This window comes from Aptenodytes patagonicus, chromosome W (genome assembly GCF_965638725.1).
Source record: "Aptenodytes patagonicus chromosome W, bAptPat1.pri.cur, whole genome shotgun sequence".
Taxonomy (NCBI): domain Eukaryota; kingdom Metazoa; phylum Chordata; class Aves; order Sphenisciformes; family Spheniscidae; genus Aptenodytes; species Aptenodytes patagonicus.
In genome coordinates, this window is record NC_134981.1 from 20,486,030 (window position 1) to 20,509,336 (window position 23,307).

The 23,307-nt window shown below is 38.9% G+C and overlaps 1 protein-coding gene across 2 annotated transcripts in view; it reads right to left on the reverse strand.

Moving 5' to 3' along the window:
• The window catches only part of LOC143171861 (SWI/SNF-related matrix-associated actin-dependent regulator of chromatin subfamily A member 2-like), a 209,646-nt gene that overhangs the window by 35,903 nt on the left and 150,436 nt on the right, over window positions 1-23,307 (reverse strand). Inside the window, exons 28-29 of one of the 2 annotated variants that reach the window (XM_076360967.1) lie at window positions 19,441-19,659; window positions 1,724-1,941 (exon numbers count right to left, since the gene is read on the reverse strand). In XM_076360967.1, coding sequence (XP_076217082.1) covers window positions 1,724-1,941; window positions 19,441-19,659 — 437 coding nt within the window. Of the gene's footprint in view, window positions 1-1,723; window positions 1,942-3,637; window positions 3,747-19,440; window positions 19,660-23,307 lie in introns of those variants that run through there. The other variant, XM_076360968.1, reaches the window with a different exon arrangement.

Sequence of the window (23,307 nt, forward strand, 5' to 3'; positions counted from 1 at the left end):
CAGTTTAATAGGACAGAAAAGGAAGGGAAAATAATAATAATGATAATGATAAAATAATATACAAAATAAGTGATGCACAATGCAATTGCTCACCACCTGCCGACCAATGCCCAGCCAGTTCCCGAGCAGCGGTCACCGCCCCCCGGCCAACTCCCCCCAGTTTATATGCTGAGCATGACGTCACATGGTATGGCCTAGCCCTTTGGCCAGTTTGGGTCAGCTGTCCTGGCTGTGCCCCCTCCCAGCTTCTTGTGCACCTCCAGCCTTCTCAGTCGGTAGAGCATGGGAAGCTGAAAAGTCCTTGGCTAGTGTAAGCACTACCTAGCAACAACTAAAACATCAGTGAGTTATCAACATTATTCTCATACTAAATCCAAACCACAGCACTCTACCAGCTACTAGGAAGGAAATTAACTCTATCCCAGTTGAAACCGGGACATGCTGAATTTAAAACACTTCCCAGCTTTTCTGCTGGTGAAAAGCCACAGCAAACTGAATGTTGCTGACCTTTTAGGCAGCTCCTGCTCATCATGCTCATTTTTTGTAACCCATTTTGAAGCAATAAACTTTTCAACACACTCTAAAGAGAACCTATAGATCACAGGACGATCTGGAGTCCACTTCTGCAGTTACGTGCCTAAAAAATAAGGTATCACCACTCTAAATCCTTTATTGCATCTTGCCCAAGTTATCCCCATATAAGCACAGATCAAACTGTAGCTGCAAAAAGGAAAACATATCCTGCCATTTGAAGCCACGCACTCTGAAAAGCTTGTTTATATATAAATTGTAGTAAATTAGGTACTGAGTTCAGGAACTAAATAGGTTACACCAGTGCAGCTCCTCTGGTGTGAAAACACCTTCTTTTTGAATGAATTTTATATCGATTTAGTTTACACCTGCTCCTTATTCAACTTAAGTAAATAAATATATGGCAAAATAGGAATGTCTACACAGGAAGGTTGCACCAATTTAAGTAAATCAGACACCTGAGATCAAACAGTAAAAGTTTCCCACATATCTGAAGCCTGATACAGAGTTGCTATTAAGCAATAGCCAAAGATGAGCCGTTTCTCAAGTTCTTTCTCAATAAAAAAGATGATTTTCAGTTGGAAAGTCAACAAAATCAAAATCTCACAACTTCAGTTTGGATTAGAAGTTAGTTATATTTCTTCCTGAGGTTCAGTTGTCTAACGTGAAATGTATATATATGTTGAAAATTGGGTTTTAAGGACAAAAAAGCTTCAGTCTCATTTATGAACAACCTACTAGTGCTCAGTATTTCTACAGTTTTTCCTTTTAAAAGTCAAGTGTTCATCAGGCAAACCCTAAATATTTTGGGAGTATTCTTAAGTGTCATGGTGAGAACTTGTATTGACAAAACTATATCCGCGCATTTAAAATTATTTATATAATTATTAAGACAGAATACTCCATTAAGCTAAAGAAAACCCCTTCCCAAACCTGCAGTACTGAAATATATCTACTAAACAGGACAGTAGCGTTTCTAAGCAGACATGATATGCCCATCTTTTAAATTACATTTTGACAAGTTTCGATCAACCAGATCCTTTAAAAAGCCCTCTATGTAGAGGAAGACTTACAAGATCAGGCCCTAAATGGAATTATTTTATTTATAAATAAATAAATAACTACAATTGAAAATTACACAGGATTAAGTTTCCAGAAGTTATTTGTCAAAACCAAAAAAGACTGAGCTCACCTGTCTTTGTAGTTTATCACAGTATCAATAATGGCATTCATCTGTTTTGTCAATTTAGGTGGGTTGGGTGACAACTTCTCTGCAGGAGGTCTTCCTCTTCTTTTCTTTGCTTTCTCCCCATCCTCTTTCCCAGAATCCTTATCCAAATTTCTTCGTCTCTTCCGTTTTTTAAGCCGTATTTCCTCTTCCATTTCTTCCAAATTGCCGTCTTCAATTGCCTGACAACCATTGATTCCAAAAAACCCAAAAGAGAAATATGCAAAGACAATTAACAAGTATTTAAAAAAAAAACCAAGAAAAATACAATGCAACAAGATATAGATAATTCAACATTAAATGCTCAGTCTATTTATTAAAAAGATTTCAAAAGGAAATTCAGTTACTGACAAACAATAAGACACTAAAATGAAATTAGTTCTATAAAGAACTCTACCACCTAAATACATATTCATCTGATCCTGAATTTCATATATATGGGGGCTTGCATCAATTTGTTCACTTTAGTAGCAGTCCTAGAGAATGTAGTTCAAGAGAAAGACTCTGATGTGCATGTTTACAGACAGGATAGTCCACACCATGCTCAGCTTCCAATGAAAGAGATTACAGTTTTTTAATGTTTTTTTACATACAGACACACACACACTTTATGTAGTAACATACTAGACTCAGCTTCTCTTTCAAAGAATTTAAGTAAGTGTCCTAACAGTTAAAACCATATCTAAAATGTATAATTTTCATTTAGAATAACAATCAATAAAGAGGCAGAATCGCTGACAATAGTGTTTTGCAGTAAAGAGAACTCATCATAGAATGAAAAAAGAAAAAACACACATATAGCCTCAAAAAATTAACAGTTTCAATTACCCGCAAATGCGTGCTTCTAACCAGAGCCAGCAGCACCAGGTAGAGAGATAAAATCTCTATGAAAACAAACCAGGCATAAAGGAAACCTGTTCACACACTAACAGATCCAGGTGAAAAAACAAGCAGCTGAACTTTTTTCTTTGGGGGGAAAAAATCCCATAAACAGATAAAAAATATATTGAGCCATAAGAGAACTGAAACTAAAAGGAAAAAAAAATTAAAAATCTTAAAAGTAGGCTTTCTGAATAATGCTTTCTGAAATATAACTGATGTTGATATTTGTCCCTCTTGCCTCTCAATATTGTCTTGAATACATGAAATACTAATCAATCATTTCTCATAGCTGAAAGAGCTATAATCATAAAGCAATTGCCTTCATTTCTCTACAGAACCAAACATGACTAATATTTATGAACATATGAGAATAACAATCAATATAAAAAGAGTGATGACAGTCCAGACATAATTTATTTCATTTGCATACAGTGTCTCTTGAAAAACATTTTATGAACAAAACCTGGTTCACTATACAAAACAACCTGGCATGTTAAAACCACTAGTGGGATTTCAAAATCTCTTTCCTATTCATTCTCTAATGTGCAAATCCATAGAAAATACATGAACACAGAATCCTGAGGGACAGCCTGAAACAAGGCTTTAATAATCAAAAGACAATTTCCATCATGCTTTCAAGCATTCAGATAGCCACTATGAAGAAGGCCTGAGATCTGATGAGTTAGGAAGAATAAGTAAGGAAAAAACTGCACAAAAACTCATTAATATTAATTTGGTTAAATCAGGACACCTACCATACACCACTGCAGCTAGCAAAGATTAAGAAAAGGAAATTTCTCCACAAATTTTAGAAGCTAAAAATAATAATAAATACAGCATGCAAAGCTGTCAACAGTTAATGTTATTGCTCTCCTTAAGCATTCAGTTGCACATCGAAATACAGAGAACACCAGCTTTTGATGTCTTATACACCTACACATTCCTGTGATGTAGTTCTACTGAACCTTCAAGACTGCAATGAAAAAGGTTATTTACCTTACCACTATCAGCAGGCCGGCTATCGGAAATCACAGTTAGTGGGGATAAAATTAACAAACCAGCAAAGCAGCGAGCTGCTAGTCTCTTCATCAGCTGATCAGGGGAAAAAAAAGAGAGCTGGGGAAAGGCTATGTTTTCAGATACAAGTAATTTTATTTTAGTGAAAATTTAATACCGAAAGGATTGTAGATACTCAAATCTGCTGTTTCATTCTACCTACTACAAGGCCCAAGGCCTTCTTCCTTCAGCTTGCTTTAATATTGACAACTACTTATCATATTTTTCTCTTATTATTCTAGGCACTCAGATTCTAGATTTTTAGCTGGGCAGTTACCAATTCTTGTTAGTATTTTAATTGTAAGAGCAAAATTGGTCAATATTTCATGTATGATTTTAAAACTAAAATAGATTGTATGCAATAAATACAGTTTTAAAATGCAAACAATATTTTTATTGTTCTGTACTGAACAGATTAGATTTTGGTTATTACAACTAACACAACAAAATACTCAGAATGACAAGAAACAAAAAACAAGGTTAGCATTTTGATGTAATGTGCTTTAGAAAATGAATATTCACTCATTAACCAAAACAAAAAAAATATTTTCTTGCCAAATGTTCCCCCCCACACCCTCCAAATCAGTGGTGTTGTCACCACCCCTGAGTACTAACATCTCATTTAGAACTGTGCATACAGTTGTTACTTAGGATATATACTATTTTGAAAAATTGTTGCGGGGGGTAAGATCAAAGTCAAAAGAATGTTTGGGGTTGTTTTTTTTAAATGACATTGGCCAATGTAGTAAAAAAAGAAAACAGGCAAATTGTGACATTTGCTCTTCCACTCTGTAAATTAATGAGTAGTATACAACAAATTAATTGCCAGCACATTATAAATCTGCAAATGAATATTAAAAACTGTCTATTTGGATATATAGAAATCTATTATTATAATTAGATCTTAAAATTTTGTGCAGACATGTAAATTCATACAATTTTCCTTAAAAAAGGTTTTAGTGAAAGCACTAAAAATCACACACACGTGTGTGTATGCGTACGTGCACACATTCATTTATGTGTGTGCTCATGTACCAACAAGTTATTTACGAAACTAATTCAAATGACAGTGCTTCATTAGAAGAAACTTACTACAATAAGGCTAAAGTGCCACATCCAAGAGAACATCCTTCCAAACCTTTACCAGCAGGATAATGCAACACATCCCAGAAACAAATCTCCAGTTTCTGATGGATGATGTGTTGCACAAGAGTATAGGACACAGCAGACATCTCCCATGCTCAAATGCCTTTGGATTAGTGAGGTGAATAGAAAGGAAGTAAAGAAAACTACTGTACAAATAAATATTTAACGCTTCCCTTAAGGCAATAGGACAAATACTACAATAAAGTTTGGAGCCTGTTTTCTTGAAAGAAAGCAGTAAAAACTATTAGAGAGTCCAATTCTGCAAAGAATTGAACATCTCATGAGACATACTGGGTATTGATTTCCAGCCACATTCCAATGTGGAAGCCAATGGAAAACCAGTGGAAATCACGAGGACTCAGTGCTGTATCCTGTACCAAGAAAATCTTCCTGCTGTTCAGTACCTTATTGCTGTGTCTTGGTTCATGTTATATAAAACAATTCCCTTGCTGAAGAGCTGAGACCATGAAAGTCTCTCAGGGCACCAGAATATTAATCAGCATATTGACCATAGATTAAAGAGAAACAAACAAACAAACAAAAGAATTTTCAGAAGGCAACTAGAAGTTGGTTCTGGGCTTTTCTATTGTTAATTGCAGTTACATTTCTCTCATCAATCACGAAGGACCGGTTCTTCGTTTCTTACATAAAGAAGTCTTCTTAGTAAAAGTGGATACTGTTACATGAGCATCAAGAAATGAAGTAAAGAAAGAAAGATCAAAATAGAAACTGCTTTGTTTGCATTCTTAACATTGACTTAGTTGAGAGTCTGGAAAACATGGCACAACATCACGCACATACAACTCTTCAGTCAAGAATTATGGAACAAAATGTACAGATCTATAGCTCTGACTTCTTTGGTGACAACGTCCTTTCGCAAACCAACCTGATAATACCTGAGGAAATCAACAACAGCAGCAACAAAGAAGCTATCTTGGTGAGATCACCCATGGATATTTTATTAAATAAAAAACTGACATTGTATGTTATAATAAGGTAACTAGTGACATAAGATGAAATATATTAAACCTCACATGTATCAAAGGTTCTCAAAGACCTTAAAAAAATTCTCAGACCAGTCCTATATTAGTTATTAGATTCATTTTATGTGAAGCAGGAATCAAGTGATTTGAGTACAGTCACATGGTGGTAGCAGGGTTGGGCATAAAAATCAGTTCTGGTGTTCAGCACTCCAATGCTTTTCTCTAATATTTCAATGATTACATTATGAGAGGTATTTGTCATGGACCAAGATATATATTAGTTTCCTTTGCTCTGAACTCATTATTAAGTACTACTACTAGAAAGTTAAGAGTCAAAGAAAGCTATTACTATTCCCTACAGTCATGGAAACTGTATACAGACACTTAAAACTAGTGATAATAAACAATGTAATGTTGAAACCCTCTTTGGATTAAATTAGATACTGTGCAAAACAGGAAATCTCTTCCTATATGCTGCATCCCACTCTTATTCCCTCTTAACCCAAAGAAGCATGTCCAAAGAGTGTTACTATAGCTTACTCCCCTCCCTCCCAGGCATTAATGCTCAACATCTCTCAAAGCTGCATAAGAGAACAGAGTTCCTGCAACTAATATTGCCATACAGACAGATTTGCTAACATGCTTGTATTGGGTCTGGCTGGGATGGAGTTAACTTTCCCCATAGCAACCCTCATAGTGCTGTACTTTGTATTTGTAGCTAGAACGGTGTTGATAACACACCAGTGTTTTGGCAACTGCTGAGCAGTGCTCACACAGCATTAAGGCTGTCTCTCCAACACACCCACCCCACCCAAAGGCCAGTAGGCTGGGGGTAGGCAAGAGGTTGGGAGGGGACACGGCTGGGACAGCTGACCCAAACTGACCAAAGGGATATTCCATATCATATGACGTCATGCTCAGCAATAAAAGCTAAAAGGGAAGAGGAGCTGGGGGCATTCGTTATTAAGGTGTTTGTGTTCCTAAGCAACCGCTACATGTACTGAGGCCCTACTTCCAGGAAGTGGCTGGACATGGCCTGCTGATGGGAAGTAGAGGATAAATCTTTTTGTTTTCCTTTGCTTCTGCGTGTGGCCTTTGCTTTTCTTTATTAAACTGCCTTTATTTTGACCCATGAGTTTTTAATCTTATTTTCTCCCCCTGTTTCCCTGAGGAGGGGGAATGAGAGAGCAGCTTGGTGGGCACCTGGCAGCCAGCCAAGGTTAACCCACCACAATGCTAATTATCTAACTCAGTATTTTCACTGAAGGCATAAAAAATATAATTAAACAGAAAAATTAGCTTCCAATTTCTTAAAAAAAAAAATCTAACAATGCACAGGATCCTAAAGTCTGAACTCTTCCTAGGGCAAAGGCATACTGTTTATAGAACTACTTCCTGCTATGCTGAATGGCAGATTCCCCAACAAATTCTTCTAGCAAGCTGGGGTAGCAGTAAGAGGTAAACCATTGCTGTCTGGGACACAAGACCTACACTGTTAGCCGGTAATCATAAGTTTCATGGGACTCAAAGCTTTTCTTTTTTTTTTTAAAACCAACAGGATCCTGGGTTTCAAACAACAAAATATCCTAAGAAAGGAGACGTGATATATTAGAATAGAATCATAGAATCATTTAGGTTGGAAAAGACCTCTAAGATCATCGAGTCCAACTGTAAACCTAACACTACCAAGTCCACCACTAAACCATGTCCCTAAGTGCCTCATCTACACGTCTTTTAAATACTTCCAGGGATGGTGACTCAACCACTTCCCTGGGCAGCCTGTTCCAATGTTTAACCACTCTTTCAGTAAAGAAATTTTTCCTTACATCCAATCTAAACCTCCCCTGGCGCAACTTGAGGCCATTTCCTCTCATCCTATCGCTAGTTACTTGGGAGAAGAGACCGACACCCACCTCGCTACAACCTCCTTTCAGGTAGTTATAGAGAGCGATAAGGTCTCCCCTGAGAATCCTTTTCTCCAGGCTAAACAACCCCAGTTCCCTCAGCCGCTCCTCATAAGACTTGTTCTCCAGACCCTTCACCAGCTTCGTTGCCCTTCTCTGGACACACTCCAGCACCTCAACATCCTTCTTGTAGTGAGGGGCCCAAAACTGAACACAGTATTCGAGGTGCGGCCTCACCAGGGCCGAGTGCAGGGGCACGATCACTTCCCTACTCCTGCTGGCCACACTATTTCTGATACAAGCCAGGATGCTGTTGGCCTTCTTGGCCACCTGGGCACACTGCCGGTTCATGTTCAGCCGGCTGTCGACCAACACCCCCAGGTCCTTTTCTGCTGGGCAGCTTTCCAGCCACTCTTCCCCAAGCCTGTAGCATTGCATGGGATTGTTGTGACCCAAGTGCAGGACCCAGCACTTAGCCTCGTTGAACCTCATACAATTGGCCTTGACCCTTTGATCCAGCCCTCTGTAGAGCCTTTCTACCAACTTGGTGTCATCTGCAAACTTCCTGAGGGTGCACTTGATCCCCTCGTCCAGATCATTGATAAAGATATTAAATAGAACTGGCCCCAATACTGAGCCCTGGGGAACACCACTTGTGACCGGCTGCCAACCGGATTTAACTCCATTCACCACAACTCTCTGGGCCCGGCCATCCAGCCAGTTTTTTACCCAGCGAACAGTATGCCCATCCAAGCCATGAGCAGCCAGTTTCTCCAGGAGAATGCTGTGGGAAACGGTATCAAAGGCTTTACTAAAGTCCAGGTAAACAACATCCACAGCCTTCCCCTCACCCACTAAGTGGGTCACCTTGTCATAGAAGGAGGTATCAGGTTGGTCAAGCAGGACCTGCCTTTCATAAACCCATGCTGACTGGGCCTGATCACCTGGTTGGCCTGTACGTGCCGTGTGATGGCACTCAAGATGATCTGCTCCATAACCTTCCCCGGCACCGACGTCAGACTGACAGGCCTGTAGTTCCCCGGATCCTCCTTCCGGCCCTTCTTGTAGATGGGCGTCACATTTGCTAACCTCCAGTCAACTGGGACCTCCCCAGTTAGCCAGGACTGCTGATAAATTATTGTCAAGCATGGGATTCTAATGAAGAGCATTCTACTTTGAAACTCCCAGATCATCCTAGTTTCTATTTTAATTTTATTTTATGCACAATCAAAACAGAGTGCACAAGCAGAAAAGTCAGGCATTTAAGGATTACACATTCTAGTATATTTAGAAAATAAATGTGATAATAGTCAGAATACTATTTCATGGAGTATACTTAAATTAGATGCTCAAAATACACATCAGTAATACTATGACAATATAATACAGATTGCAATATATATAAACTACTAGGAGACCAGGGTGGTAAAATTAATCCTATATTAAAGTTTGCTTTCTCAACCTGCCCCCTCCAATTTATCTCCCCAGCTTTATCCTTCAGGTCCTGCAGAGATGTCCTAATACCAATTCCACTTTTCTTCCTTCTATGCCCTATCTGAAATCCCATCCTTCTTTGCTTTACATTTTTGCTCGCACTGTCTCTAACATGTAATCTAACTTTTTAAGTCCTCAAAAGAGCCCTCTCTTTAAAATCCAGTTATCATCTTGTTTAGTTTCTCAACACTGGTCTTCCTGATGTCTGTGGCTGTTTACAGCTTCCATATATCTGATTTTTTTTGTTATCTCCCTAGAGATGCAATAACTGAATAGTTCTTGCTATGCTACAGCATACAGGGCAATATATTACTAATAAAGACTACGAAGAAGACTAATGACACAATATTGCAGGCATGGCCAATCAGATGACACAAAGATATTCTATTGATAATACAGCTGAAGATAATCAGTCATTTAAGTCAGATAATTCAGATACGGAACATCTGAGGATAATACAAGGATTGATAGGGTTATTTTAACCGAGTTGTTTTTTCACTCTTGGATAGCATCACCCAACAGATAAGCAAGACTGATTTTGTTGGGATTAAACTGAAACACAAGCATTTTGATTTGAAGATTTATTATAATAAACTTTTATTACAATGCAAGTACATATTTACATATTTACCTTTGAAGCAAAAGCATGTCATAAAAAATAAAAATATATACCTATTTAAAATTCTTATGGGATCAAGGTTTTAATTTTCAATATTTTATTTCTTGTCTAAAAATATTTCAAATAGAATATATTCTTAATGTAAAGCATCACACACAGCCAGCACCGATAAATTTCACCTCAGTTATAATGAACTACAGTAGTAACGCATTTTCTGGTTTTTGGTTGGTTTTGTTGTTGGTTTTTTTCAGTGCAACCTGATTAAAAACAAATAATTGAAACATCCAACAATGAAATATCCAACAACGTAATCAGTGTTTTAAAATTTAATCAGTCAAACCTGATTTTGCAACTGTGAACCTTTCATAAACTTATGGGGACAAAAAGACAGAAGGGCACAATCACTAGAAATGATGTTGGAACCCATAGACTTCACAAGGAAAGGAAGACCATTAGGGAGAAGGAAGTGATCATCTAGTGATGACAGCCAGTTGTCTTGAAAAGATATTAAAATAATTTCTCTCCTTTTGAGCTATAAACAGAGTAGCAAAAATTTCTCTTATTTTACAGTTGAATAAAATCTTTGAAACATGAAGCCACTAATTTTTTCTGTACATTATGAGATACCCATATAGGACAGTGGTATAAAGAGTTAACTGGAATTTATTTTTGTTGCAAAGTAATCTCAATTCATGGCAATAAAGTCATCATATGTCACATCATGTTCTTTCTTTCTTATGTTCTCTTATGTTCTTTCTTATCTGTGCTGGTTTTGGCTGGGATAGAGTTAATTTTCTCCATAGAAGCTTGTATGGGGCTATGTTTTGGATTTGTGCTGAAAACAGTGTTGATAATACAGGGATGTTTTAGTTACTGCTGAGCAGTGCTTACACAGAGTCAAGGCCTTTTCTGCTTCTCACACCACCCCGCCAACGAGTAGGCTGGGGGTGCACTGATGGAGCCCTGCTTTCCTGGAGATGGCTGAACACCTGCCTGCCGATGGGAAGTAGTGAATTAATTCCTTGTTTTGCTTTGCTTGCGTGTGCGGCTTTTGCTTTACCTATTAAACTGTCTTTATCTCAACCCCATGAGTTCTCTCACTTTTACCCTTCTGATTCTCTTCCCCATCCCACTGTGGGGGGAGCGAGTGAGCGGCTGTGTGGTGCTTAGTTGCTGGCTGGGGTTAAACCACGACATTATGTTTTCTTTTTTTCCTTGTATTTGGGTGGAGTAACACTTCTCATTTTGAAATAAGCAGACTTTATTCCAAGTTTAAGATGTAGAAGATAAGCAAACAGGAACAAAATGAAGAAAATAAGTAAGGAAAACAAGAAGAGACAAAATAGTCTAGATAAAAACAAAAATAATTGAAAAAACTTTCAAAAACCTTTTCTGTTTTTATTATTTTTTCATTTGTAGTGACCTCTTACATCCATTTACTTAGAGAAAGTGTCTTTAGAGAATTTTCCAGTAGCATGGGAAATTGGTTGTAGAAATCTATTGCTATTAATGCAGGTAAGTCTGAGACTTCTGTCTGCTTAGTAGTGAGTAATCTTATCTCACCTTACATTTTCTCATTTCTTACTCTGTTATGTTGTCGCTCTTAACAAACTCACTACTAGAGCAGGCAGAAGAAAAATTTTAACACAAAGAAAGAAGGACTGTTCAAACAAGAAGTGCTAGCAGCAGGAAGTACCCTTGTTAGAGATTCCCAATTTATATAATTTAGAGAAAGATAACATAAACCAAGTCACGCTTTTTCAGTAAATTAAATAAAATTAGAAGATGAAACAGTAATACAAAAAGATATATTCAGACTAGCTGTGCACAACATTTTGCAAAGCTACCTTCTAGCAATGATGCAGCGAGTTCAAAGTTTTCAGGACATTTCTAGTTACAGAGTTGGCTACATTGATTAGAATACTGCAGGATTTACAGTGGAACTCTGTTCTTTAATGTACATGTGTCTAGAAGGACTTCTTGGTCTTCTGGGATAAATTACAGTGCAAATCACAGACTGATGAGTAAAAGCTATTATTTATGCAGGAGCTTACTGAAGAATACAAAGAAATTTCTAAGAAAGGCACAGGCTCTTAAGAATGGTCTAGGAGGAAGCGAAGTTCCTCCACAAAAGAATGGAGAATGGAGTGTAAGTGCATATATGAAATTAATTAAATTCAAGCAAGGCCCCAAGCAGCAATGAAGTCCTAATATTCTGAGTCTTTGAGATCCATCTGATAATGTCTCATTATATGTACTCAGAGGTAACTGAAACAGATGTCCAGTACACTAATCCTTAACTTCTCTGAAATACTGTAATCCAAAATTATCAAGTTTAGACTCTACACTTGGACAGGTCTTCTATATTATTGGAAAGATTTTTTTTTCTTCTTTTAAAAATAAAATCCCACTCCTAGGGTACAGAAAACAGAGCATTCAATTCACTGAGCAGATTACTTCAAGATAACTCAAGAATCTGAAAGCCTTCTAGTTATGCCTAGGGATGGGTTTAATAATTTTTGTGAAGCCCAGTTTTAAACTTAACTGGTTTTCCATGTTTGCTAGGTTAATATTTCTTTTCTTATTGTATATTAGGACACTAACAGTCCCAGAAATTGCTCCTCTAGACAAGGCAAAATATTAAATTCTTCTATATTTGCAGAGTGAATAAGTACTTTGGCCAAAATATATAACAAGTTGCTTGGAAAAATATCAGCAACTTTTCATCCATGTTGCAAATGCAAATCAACAGAAGCAGCTTATTAATGACTAATCACTATTCAAAAGTCTGATATGTGACAAAATGTCATGGCCTACTGTATCATAAGCTCCATCATTTTAACTGTCAAGCCTCTTATCAATCTCAGAGAAAGGAAGGATCCAGTGGGCACCCAATATTAAAATGATTGTTTCTTCTCCTTCAGATCCCAAACTGCTCCTAGGAACCTGAATCTAAAACATTTAATGCAGAATTTCTTTTTTTCTGTATTTCTGTGAAATTTGTAATAATTATTTAGGCTTCACTTTAGTAGGTCATTTGAATTTTGACTTTTAGCATGAGATATCTCAGAAATCTTATTTGCATGGTCTTTAACTGTTTCATGCAAAATTTGACACCTCAGAAGAGGAAAAATATTACAATTCAAGTATGAAAGTTTTAGTTCATGATTTCTGGGATATAGCAACTCAATACGTGAGATAAATCTAGCTATTTCAAACAAAATACAATTTATTTTAGTCTAATGCTCTCAACAAGGCTACTCATAGTTGTCCAAAATAGAAAAGGATTTTTATGTCAAACATTTATTCCAATGTTTCCTAGAGGAGAATATACTTACAGTTCCAACAGAAAACATGCTAACACTTCTTATGGTACTTTACAAGGAAAACCCTTAGGGCAAAGTGAAAGGTAAAAGAATCCTATGAAAATATATCAAGATGTTTTGCTGATAGATATTTCTCTGAAATAGCTGTTCAGATTTCCTGACTTCAGGTTTTCACTATACAAAAACAGTTTATGAGACATTTTAAATCGTTTTACTGAGAATATATTCCAACACTTGGAATTCAATATTTTTTATTATATCCCAACACTATTATATTCCAATACTTTTTTATATTCCAACACTTGGAATTCAAAATAGTCATGAGGATATTAAAAATATCCATCACATACTTTGTGTGTATGTATGTCAATATTGGCTTTCTTCTAATTTAAATAAGAAAAATAAATATGGACTTAATGCCTTAATTTCACTTGAATTTTTTAGATCAGCAAAAGTAAGTAGTCTACAGTAGCTTGGTTTTGAATGCCCATGTGAGATAAATCTGACACTGCTCATCTCAGATTTCAGACTTGTTCCACTTGGCAACATGCAAATCTACTTTTAATCTGCACATCTACAGAACAGAACTTTTTTCATGTCAACAAGCAAGCAACTAGGTTGAATGAGAAACTGAATCCAGATGCAAAACATTTCAACTGTCTTAAGAGATTTAGCTTCACAGTAAGGGTTTGGTGGATGAGTTAAAGAGTATCAGAACTAGCTTAGCCAGGTAAGAGCTGTCTTGATGCCTCTGCCTGAGTCAAAACTATTAGAATCAAGATCAGGTCAGGATAAGTATCTCAGACATCATGGAACACATCTAACAGCAATCCTGGTCAATTTAGCCTCTGAGCAGCAGCTCAGATACACTAATTTGCGACTATTGCAAACAAATCCATTGATTCATTGTCCTTAACAGAACACTCATGGCCCTTTAAGAAATAATCTGATTGCTGATCTATCATTTTGCCGCCCTGTGAGGAGCACTGTTGTGGGAGAAATATGCTAGAAGATACAATAATTCCACAATTTAAATGCTTTCTAATATCAGAAGGCAAGCTCCTACTTCTCTGTTTATAGAAAATGCAGTTGCCATACCAATAGTTAGGGCACAGCACCCTGCAGCATCAGCTAGTGATCAAAGCCTGTTCTTCTGTTATAAGTTCCCAGGGAGTCTGAAGAGTGATATTCAATTACAGTTTGCCTAGGGCAGCTGCAGGCCTCCAAAGCAGTTTCACTACATATTGCATGTGTTCATCCCCTTGGCTTTAATAATAATTTTTATTTTTGGTCCACTGCTTCCAAACTCAGAACTCAGGTCTTCTGATAAGGAGAAAGATGACATTTTTGTCTGTATATGCACATGCACAAATGCCTTGAGGGTTTTTTTTTTTCCTTTGGGGATCTGCAATGATGCATATGCTCATGAACGTGAGCATAGGCACCAAGTACTACCCAGCACCCAGAACTCCAGGAAGGGAAAACTGGCATTAGATGTTTGTTTCTTTGGGTTTTTTTTCCCCTTCAGAGGCAACAAGAAGGAATTAAGCCTATAAGACCCTTACTGGACTATTCAGCATTGAGGTATCTGTGTTATGGCCAGGTATATTGGGAGCCTTGCGGAAGACATTGTATTTGAGGAATTGGTGATCTTGAGCAGGCCATGTCTGCTCTATTGGGTCTTGTACTTAAGGCTTGAAAAGCCAATAGGTTAGCATGAGTAGCTACTGTAAGGGAATCTGCTGGAATGCCCTGTGCCAGCCTGTGCTGTGGATGTTATGACAGAGATAACATTCCAACCTGTCAGGATAAGATCTATGGTTTTGTTTTTCACACAAGATAAAAGGCACTATGGTACAGGAGGGAGGAGGGACTTCTCCACGGACATGGGATCTGTGCAGTGTGCCGTGGGAAAATCCATCTGGGGTCCGTTCGATGCTGCATGAAAGTGGGGTTCCTAGCATCTGAAGGGTCGTAAGATTTACTCGCTATCTATATTCCTCTTTTTATTCTATCTTATTAAAACAGCTATTTTATTATGCTATTTGTTGTCAGGCCTTTCTTACTGAGATCCAGAAAGAACCCTGTGCCATCTCTCTCTTCCCGCCCTTGCCCCCCCCCGCCCCACCTGGTGCAGAACAGCAGGGTCCAGCTCAGAAGGAGCAGGTAGCTGACCTGCAGTCAGAATTCTGGCTGCTGACCCAGGCAAAACTCCTCAGAAATTAAAGTAAAATTCAACTGAATCTCTCAAAGACAAATGCAGCTAAGGAGACAGCTGCGAGTTGGATAATCATATTATCAAACCAATATATTCATCAGAAACGTAAAGTTTCCTTCTGAAAAGCCTCATGCAAGTATAGCTTAAAGGTATCAGCAGCTGGAGAAAGAAAAAAACCTAGAGATATAGCCCTGCTGCTAGTGACCAACAGGTCTGTTTCTTCTACGGTGCTCCAAAAGAGCAGTGGACAGTGGCATAATAAAACATGCGGGGTAGTAAAGGGAAAACTTTTATGAAATAAAGTGCCATCCTTAATTTAGAATGTATTGAAACTTGTGGGTACTTTTTAAAAAGCCTTAGCCATTTAAGTATTTATTGTGTCCATTTTAACAAAAAATGATTTGATTTAAAATTTCCATACAATGTGTATGATATTACATTGCAAGTTGGAGTGGCAAAACCTCAGGGTAAAGCTGCTTATTAACTCCCTCTGATAATTTTACACATGTAAAGATTCCCTTGAAAATGTTGTACATGATTGTCATCTCTTTTTCTATGATCCCCGAGGTATGTCATTTAAAAAAAAAACAACAGGAAATTTTAAATTACTCAAAGAAAAGACAAGTGAGGGGTAAAAATGCAGAAAACAGAACTCCTTACTTTCCCCGCAAAATAAATCTCATGAAAACACTCAGGAAAGTTTCACTTTATTCAAGTTTTCAGTGTCCACCTAATGGAGAGGACCTTTTACTGTGAAGCTGCATGACCAGTGCTACACTGTAAATCTAATCCTCAGAATACAAGCATTCAAAAATATTAGTAGCTCTTACATTAGCATTTGCTGTAACACTCTGAAGTATACAGACTTGCCACCTGAAAATGCAATTGAAAATATGTACACAATACAGTTAGAAGTGACTGCTATGTAGTATGGAAACATCTGATCTAGCTTTAAACTAGCTAATTTGAGTACACAGTTAACAGTTTAACAGTGGAGGAAGGAACTTGAAGTTTTCTTCAACAAGATAACAAGCCATGTTGAAAAGGAGTAGCAGTACATACTGTATCTTGACTTTAGCAAGGTCTTTGACCTTGTTTCACACGACATTATCACAAACAAACCAAGAAAACATGGACTACATAAAATTACTATCAGGTGTGTAGCAAATAGTCAGAAAATTCTATTCAGAACACTTTTTAAAACTCAGAGTAGCTCTGTCAAAATGGAAAGCTGTGGAAATAGGGATCCAGTGCTATTCAATATCTTTTTTTAATTACCTGGATTATGGAATGAAAAGTATGCCTATTATATCTGCAAAGAACACCAAGTTGACAGGGACCACAAGTATACCTGATAACGAGATTAAAATTCAAAATTATTTTGATAAATTGGTGTAACAACTGGAGAAAACGTGGATAATTTACAACAAGGATATATGCAAAGTATTTCTATTAGGCAAGGAAAAATCAACTGTTTTATTGGGTTTACGTGGCAAGGTTTTGGTAGCAGGGGGGTCTGCAGGGGTGGCCTATGTGAGAAGAGACCAGCAGCTGCCCTCATGTTGGATGGAGTCAGTTCCAGCCAGCCCCAGGATGGACCCATTGCTGGCCAAAGCTTAACCAATCAGCGACGCTGGTGGCACCTCTCTGATAACATATTTACAAAATGGTAAAAAACGCTGCACAGCAGCTGTGAGAGAGAGGAGTGAGAAAAATGTGAGAGAAACAACCCTGCAGACACCAAGGTCAGAGAAGAAGGAGGGGGAGGAAGTGCTCCAGGTGCTGGAGCAGAGATTCCCTTGAAGCCTGCGGTGAAGACCATGGTGAAGCAGGTAGTCCCCCTGCAGCCTGTGGAGGACCACATCAGAGCAGATAGCCACACTACAGCCCGTGGAGGGCCCCACACCTCAGCAGGTGGATATGCCCTGAAGGAAGCTGCAGCCTGTGGAGAGGAGTCCATGCAGGAGCAGGTTTTCTGGCAGGAGCTGCGGCCCATGGATAGCACCCATGCTGGAGCAGTCTGTTCCTGAAGGACTGCAGCCCGTGGGAGAGACCCACATTGAAGCAGTTTGTGAAGGACTGTCTCCTGTGGGAGGCACCCCACGCTGGAGCAGGGGAAGAGTGTGAGGAGGAAGGAGTGGCAGAGACAAAGCGTTATGAACTGACCACAACCCCCATTCCCCAACCCCTGTGCTGCTCGGAGTGGGGGGAGGAGGTAGAAGAGACAGGAACGAAGGAGTAAAGTTGAGCCTGGGAAGAAGGGAGGTGTGGGGGGGAAGGTGTTTTTACTTTTGTCTTTGTTTCTTGCCATGCTACTCTATTATTAAATGGCAACAAATTAAATTAATTTTCCCCAAGTCGAGTCTGCTTTGCCTGTGACGGTAATTGGTAAATGATCTCCCTGTCCTTATCTTGACCCACGAGCTTTTCTATCTTATTTTCTCCCCCTGTCCTGTTGAGGAGGGGGAGTGAAAGAGTGGCTAGGTGGGCATTTAGCAGGCAGCCAAGGTGTCTAGCTTTGAATAAAACTTAAACAAAGTTGTTAATCACTTGGAGAGAGTTTAAGGAAGTTGAATGAAAATGATCAGAGGTCTAGAAAACAGGGCCTATGGGAAAAGATCATATGAGCAGGGGTTGTTAATGCAAAGAAAAAAAGACTAAGCAGGGGTATGATAACAGTCTTTTAAGACGTAAAAAGATGGGGAAAAAAAAGAAGTGAACAACCTGTTCTTCATGAACACAGTGAACAGAACAAGAAGTAATGCACTTAAAAACCAGCAAAGAAATTCAGATAAGGTATTAGGGAAAAATAAATCACAGCAATAGCTTCCCTTAGGGAGTTCTAAATTTTCCATCAGTGGAGGCCTTTAGGCAAACATCTATAAGGAATGAAATAGGAATAGTTGATCTTGCCTTGAGGTAGAAAGATGACTTCCTGAGGGCTATTATTTTTTGACAGAAAACAGCTTAACATTGAGTACAAAACCAACCAGAGAAGTAAAGTATGAAAGTCCAAGCTGAGCTTTTGCCATAGCCAGAGTATTTCAGTACTGAAGCTAACTAGTTTAAAATAAGCTTGAGCAGATCTACCCGATATACACTTTATTTTGGAGGTTTTTTTCCCTAGCTTTTATGGTCCTAGCTGCACTGTGTATTAGTGTCAACCACATAAGCATATGATTGTTCTACCATGGTAGAATACTGCCTATCAAATCACAGAGACTAGATCTGTACATGAAAAATCTTACTAATATGCTTTAGAAATCATAATTGAGTTAAAAATTATGAAATTTCCTGGTTTTGACGAGACTTTCTAGAGATCAAACCTCATTTCTTTACCACCCTTGATATTAACATTCTGAAAAGCCATATACATTAGCGTTCATTATCTAATGCTTTTTGTAAGCATTTTTAAGCATTTTCATTATCTCCACTTTTTTTTAAGCAGAGGAATGACAAGAAATCCTCAAGGGCAACAAAATCATAGATTCAGTAAGAGTAAGTTTAGATTCTTTACTTTCAGGCATGGAAATCCTGCAACATGGTCTTCATCGAGTTTTTTGATCTCACTGGGATCAAGAAACACAGAGGCACTTGGAAATGAAAAAGCTTAAGAGAGAGAAGAATTGCTTGAAAGTTTCCAAACATTTAAAATGGATCAGTTTGGGTTTTTTCTTATACACCTGCAGCACAGAAAGCTGTAATACACACTGATCATAGGTTTCCCATATTTTAAATTGAAAAGTCTCTTAATGATGACAATCTGCTTAGTGTGTCGAAAAACATAAGTGAAATATGTCAATATCTACGGCCACAGAATAGTTGCAATAGAAAACAACTGTAATCATGATTCTGTATCTAGCAATGAGTTAAGCTTCAGCAACATAGCTTGAAACCTAAGTTATGTCTTGAGCAGAGTTGTAAAAACTGAATAATAAGAATACATGGACCTTAGATATTACACGGTGTTTTAACTTGTGCAACTTTGTAATCTTCAGTGAGAACACCCATGCCCCCAATAGCAGCTGTCAAAAAGAAAAAAGCAGTACCTACCCGTAGCCACTGTTTCTCTGTAAGAGCATCACTATAGTCCACATCCCTGCGCTGACGGGACCCTCTTCCAAATATTTTCTCTTCCTCTTCCTCACATGTGAGCCTTTCAACTTCAGCATCATCCTTAATAATCCAAGATGGCAATTCATCCTCCTCCATCAAGCGGGGCTTGCGCTTGGGGTTTCTGGCATCTTCCCTACGACGATCCATGTCCATGCGCTGCAATGGCAGTTGGGAAAAGATACAACAATTTGAAGGGTCTTGATTAAATAAACCATGGGAATACCTGGTTATTTACTTATGCTTGAAACTTTAAACCAACTCCTCTGCTGGCATTTCCCTCCTCCACCCCAATACTTATAAAATGCCACTATAAAAAGGAATATCCCCACATGAAAGTTGATCTTCAGTCAAATTCATTATTACAAAGTGAATTTCACTGAAGTGAAGGATATTATAGTCTGGATGGGTGGACAACCAGATGTGTAAAAAAACCTGGCTGGATAATCAGACACAGAGAGTAGTTGTTAATGGGTCGTACTCTACCTGGAGACCAGTCACGAGCGTAGTACCACAGGGGTATATCCTGGGACCTGTCCTATTTAGCATCTTTATAAATGATATGGAAGAGGTGACAGAGTACTTGCTCATAAAGTTTGCAGATGACACCAAATTGGGGGGGGAGGTTAAGTTGATATGCTTGAGGGCTTGTTAGACCACATCTAGAATACTGTATCCAGATTTGGGTCCCCAAAAAAAGAAAAACTTTGATGAACTGGGGAGAGTTCAGCAGAGGGCCACCAAGATGGTCACAGGGTTGGAGCACATGCCCTGTGAAGAGAGGCTGAGGGAACTGGGCTTGTTCAGCCTGGAGAAGAGAAGACTTCGGGACACATAATAGTAGCTTTCCAATACATACAAGGAAGCGGTACATGTTGGGAATATGAGAGGCAACAGGCATAATTTGAAAGAGGAGAGGTTCAGACTGGATATGAGGAAAAATATTTTCACCAGTGGAACAGATTGCCCAGAGAGGTTGTGCAGTCTCCATCCTGGATAAAGCCCTGAGCAATCTGGTCTGATTTCATAGCTGACCTTGCTTTCAGTAGAAGGTAGGACTAGACACTTCCTGAGGTCCCTTCCAACCTGAATTATCCTATGATCTGATTTCTAAATCCAGATGAAAAACAGAATGCAATACATGCAACCTGACTATGCAGGTCCAACTAGATTCCAGAATCAATGATATTCCATATCTCATTACTTCATAATGGGGAAGTGACTGTATAGACTTCTATTTGCATAGCAGACTTTCATATTCCCCCTTTTAAATGATGTATTCATTCAAACTGGGCATGCACGTGGTTTAGTTTATTGACAAACCTGCCAACTGGCAAGAAATGAAGAACTGCAGTCAAACAAGGCCCAAATCAAAATACTTTTCTATTATATAGTAACAAACTTTAATGAAACACATAATGCCCAAAAATTGTATTTATTTTTTCACTGATTAATATGCTTGCATTTGAAATGTACAGACTGAAGAACTAAGGATATGTTAGTTGCTGGTTTTTTTGAAAGGAAAGAGCATAACAGGGGAAATTAAAGACACTCCCAATTAAGCTGAGAAATAAGAGACAAATAACCATTTGCTTTTTCTCAAAAGATTCTATTCAAATCCCTTTTATCTCTGAGAAACCTCTAGTCTCATCTTCCCATGTTTTAGCAAAACATATATTTACAAAAGAGATCCACCTTATTTTATTTAAACTAACCAAGTAATTATATTCACAGTGTCCTCAGTGAGGGCGAAAGCCTAGAAACAAAGAAATTCATATGCCACAAATGCTTATATGTGAGCAAAGAATGCATGCTTTGGTAAAATTAGGGCCTAAAACTTTCAATTTCAAAAAGCACACAATATTGCTGACCTTTGAAAAGTTATCTTATTCTTTCTAAATTGCAACTATAACTGTCCTTATATAAAAAAACACTCATATCAAACCCACTGACTTTTAGCTCAAATGCCATGTACTGGATCTGGCTGGGATGGAGTTAATTTTCTTCATAGCTGCCCACATGGTGCTGTGTTTTGGATTTGTGACCAAAACAGTGTTAATAACACACCAGTGTTTTCACTATTGCTGAACAGTGTCAAGGCTTTCTCTGTTTCTCACTCTGCTCTCCGCAGCGGGTAGGCTGCAAGAAGTTGAGAAAGGGACACAGCCAGGACAGCTGACCTGACCTGACCAAAGAGATATTCCATACCAAATAACGTCGTGCTCAGCAATAAAAAGGGAGGGGAGGGCGTTTTGGGGTAGGTAGCCATTGCTCGGGAACTGGCTGGGCATTGGTCTACTTGTGGGAGGTGGTGAGTGATTGCCTTTGTACCACTTGTTTGGGGCTTTTTTTTTTTTCCTTCCTCTTTCCTTTGTTAAACTGTCTTTATCTCGACCCACGAGTTTTTTTCTCACTTTTGCCCTTCCGATTCTCTCCCCCATCCCACTGGGGCGGGGGGGGGGGGGAGAGTGAGTGAGTGACTGGGTGGGGGCTTACCTGCCAGCTGGGGTCAAGCCACCACAGTCCTTTTTGGAGCCCAACATGGGGCTCGAGGGGTTTGAGATAATAACGGGTTTGAGATAATAACAGATTTGATCGGAGTGTGCTAGACTGAACTTCTAGCCGTTATACCTGTTTAGCTGAGTTGTTACTTGGTAGGCTATTACTTGCTGTTGCTGGTCGTGATGCTGACGTATTTACTCTGGATGCTGACTTATGTGTTCCCTCCCCTGCTCTGGTGCTTCATCTCTTTCCTGCTGTACAACAAACTCCAAGAACTGTTAATGACTGTTTTCAATTGTTGCTGTTTGCTGTGTTGTTTATCACTTTGTTTTGCTTTGCTTGGGAGAGCTATGATAAAAGCACTGGCCTTGAGCCTAATCTGGTATTTGGGCCCTACATTGCTGCTGTCCCAGTACTCCAAGAACCATCTCATGGAGAAAATTAGCAATTACACTTTTCTCCTTTTCTCCTCTGAGAGATGCTTTGTGGAGAGAGGGAAGAACGGCACCTACCCCTTCCTCTCCTCCAGGATAGGTCTTTCCAGCCTTTTTGTAATGGCCTCTCAGTTTCTTGAATATCCTTATGCAATCAGACTGTTTGTACTGGTGTGTGTCATGAGCCTGATATTAATTTTGATTAATGTTCATAAGGTTAAACAACTAATTGGGAATGCCACACAGGAACATGTCCCGAAGCTGTTGACCCCTGGGTGTCAGGGTGTATGGGAGGATTTGGGTAGGTGCCTAGGGCCATTATCACCTCTGTTAGCCTGGGATTTTACACCTGTACAGGCATGTAATGTCACTGAATTGGTACAGCATTTGAAAAAGGGGCCTTGCCTGCCCCAATGAAACACAGCAAATTCTAATGTTGTGCTGGGGCCTGGCCCATGCCTATCGAGCCCCTGTCCAGCACCCTCAATAGAGCAAGAGTATCTCTTGCTCTGAGGGCACACAAATGGACACTGAGAGGGTTGCTCGCTCTGAGGTCACGTGAACAGACACTGTGGCTAAACCAGAGACCCAACCCTCAACTTTCATAGTTGCTCCTGTAATCAAGAAGAAACAAAAGAAGCAGAGGTTGACCCAGTTAGTAAGAGAGGAAGAAGCTCCTCCTAAGAGGGAACAGGAGGAAGAATCAGAAGAGGCAGCCTGTTCTGCAGCAGGACACCCACAAGAAGAAGAGAGAGAAGAGACAGAAATCATAAAAGAGGCGGAAACTACCTGGTCCCTATCCCTGAGTGAGCTGCGAGATATGTGGAAAGATTACAGAGGTCAGCAAGGTGAGTGAATTGCTACCTGGTTG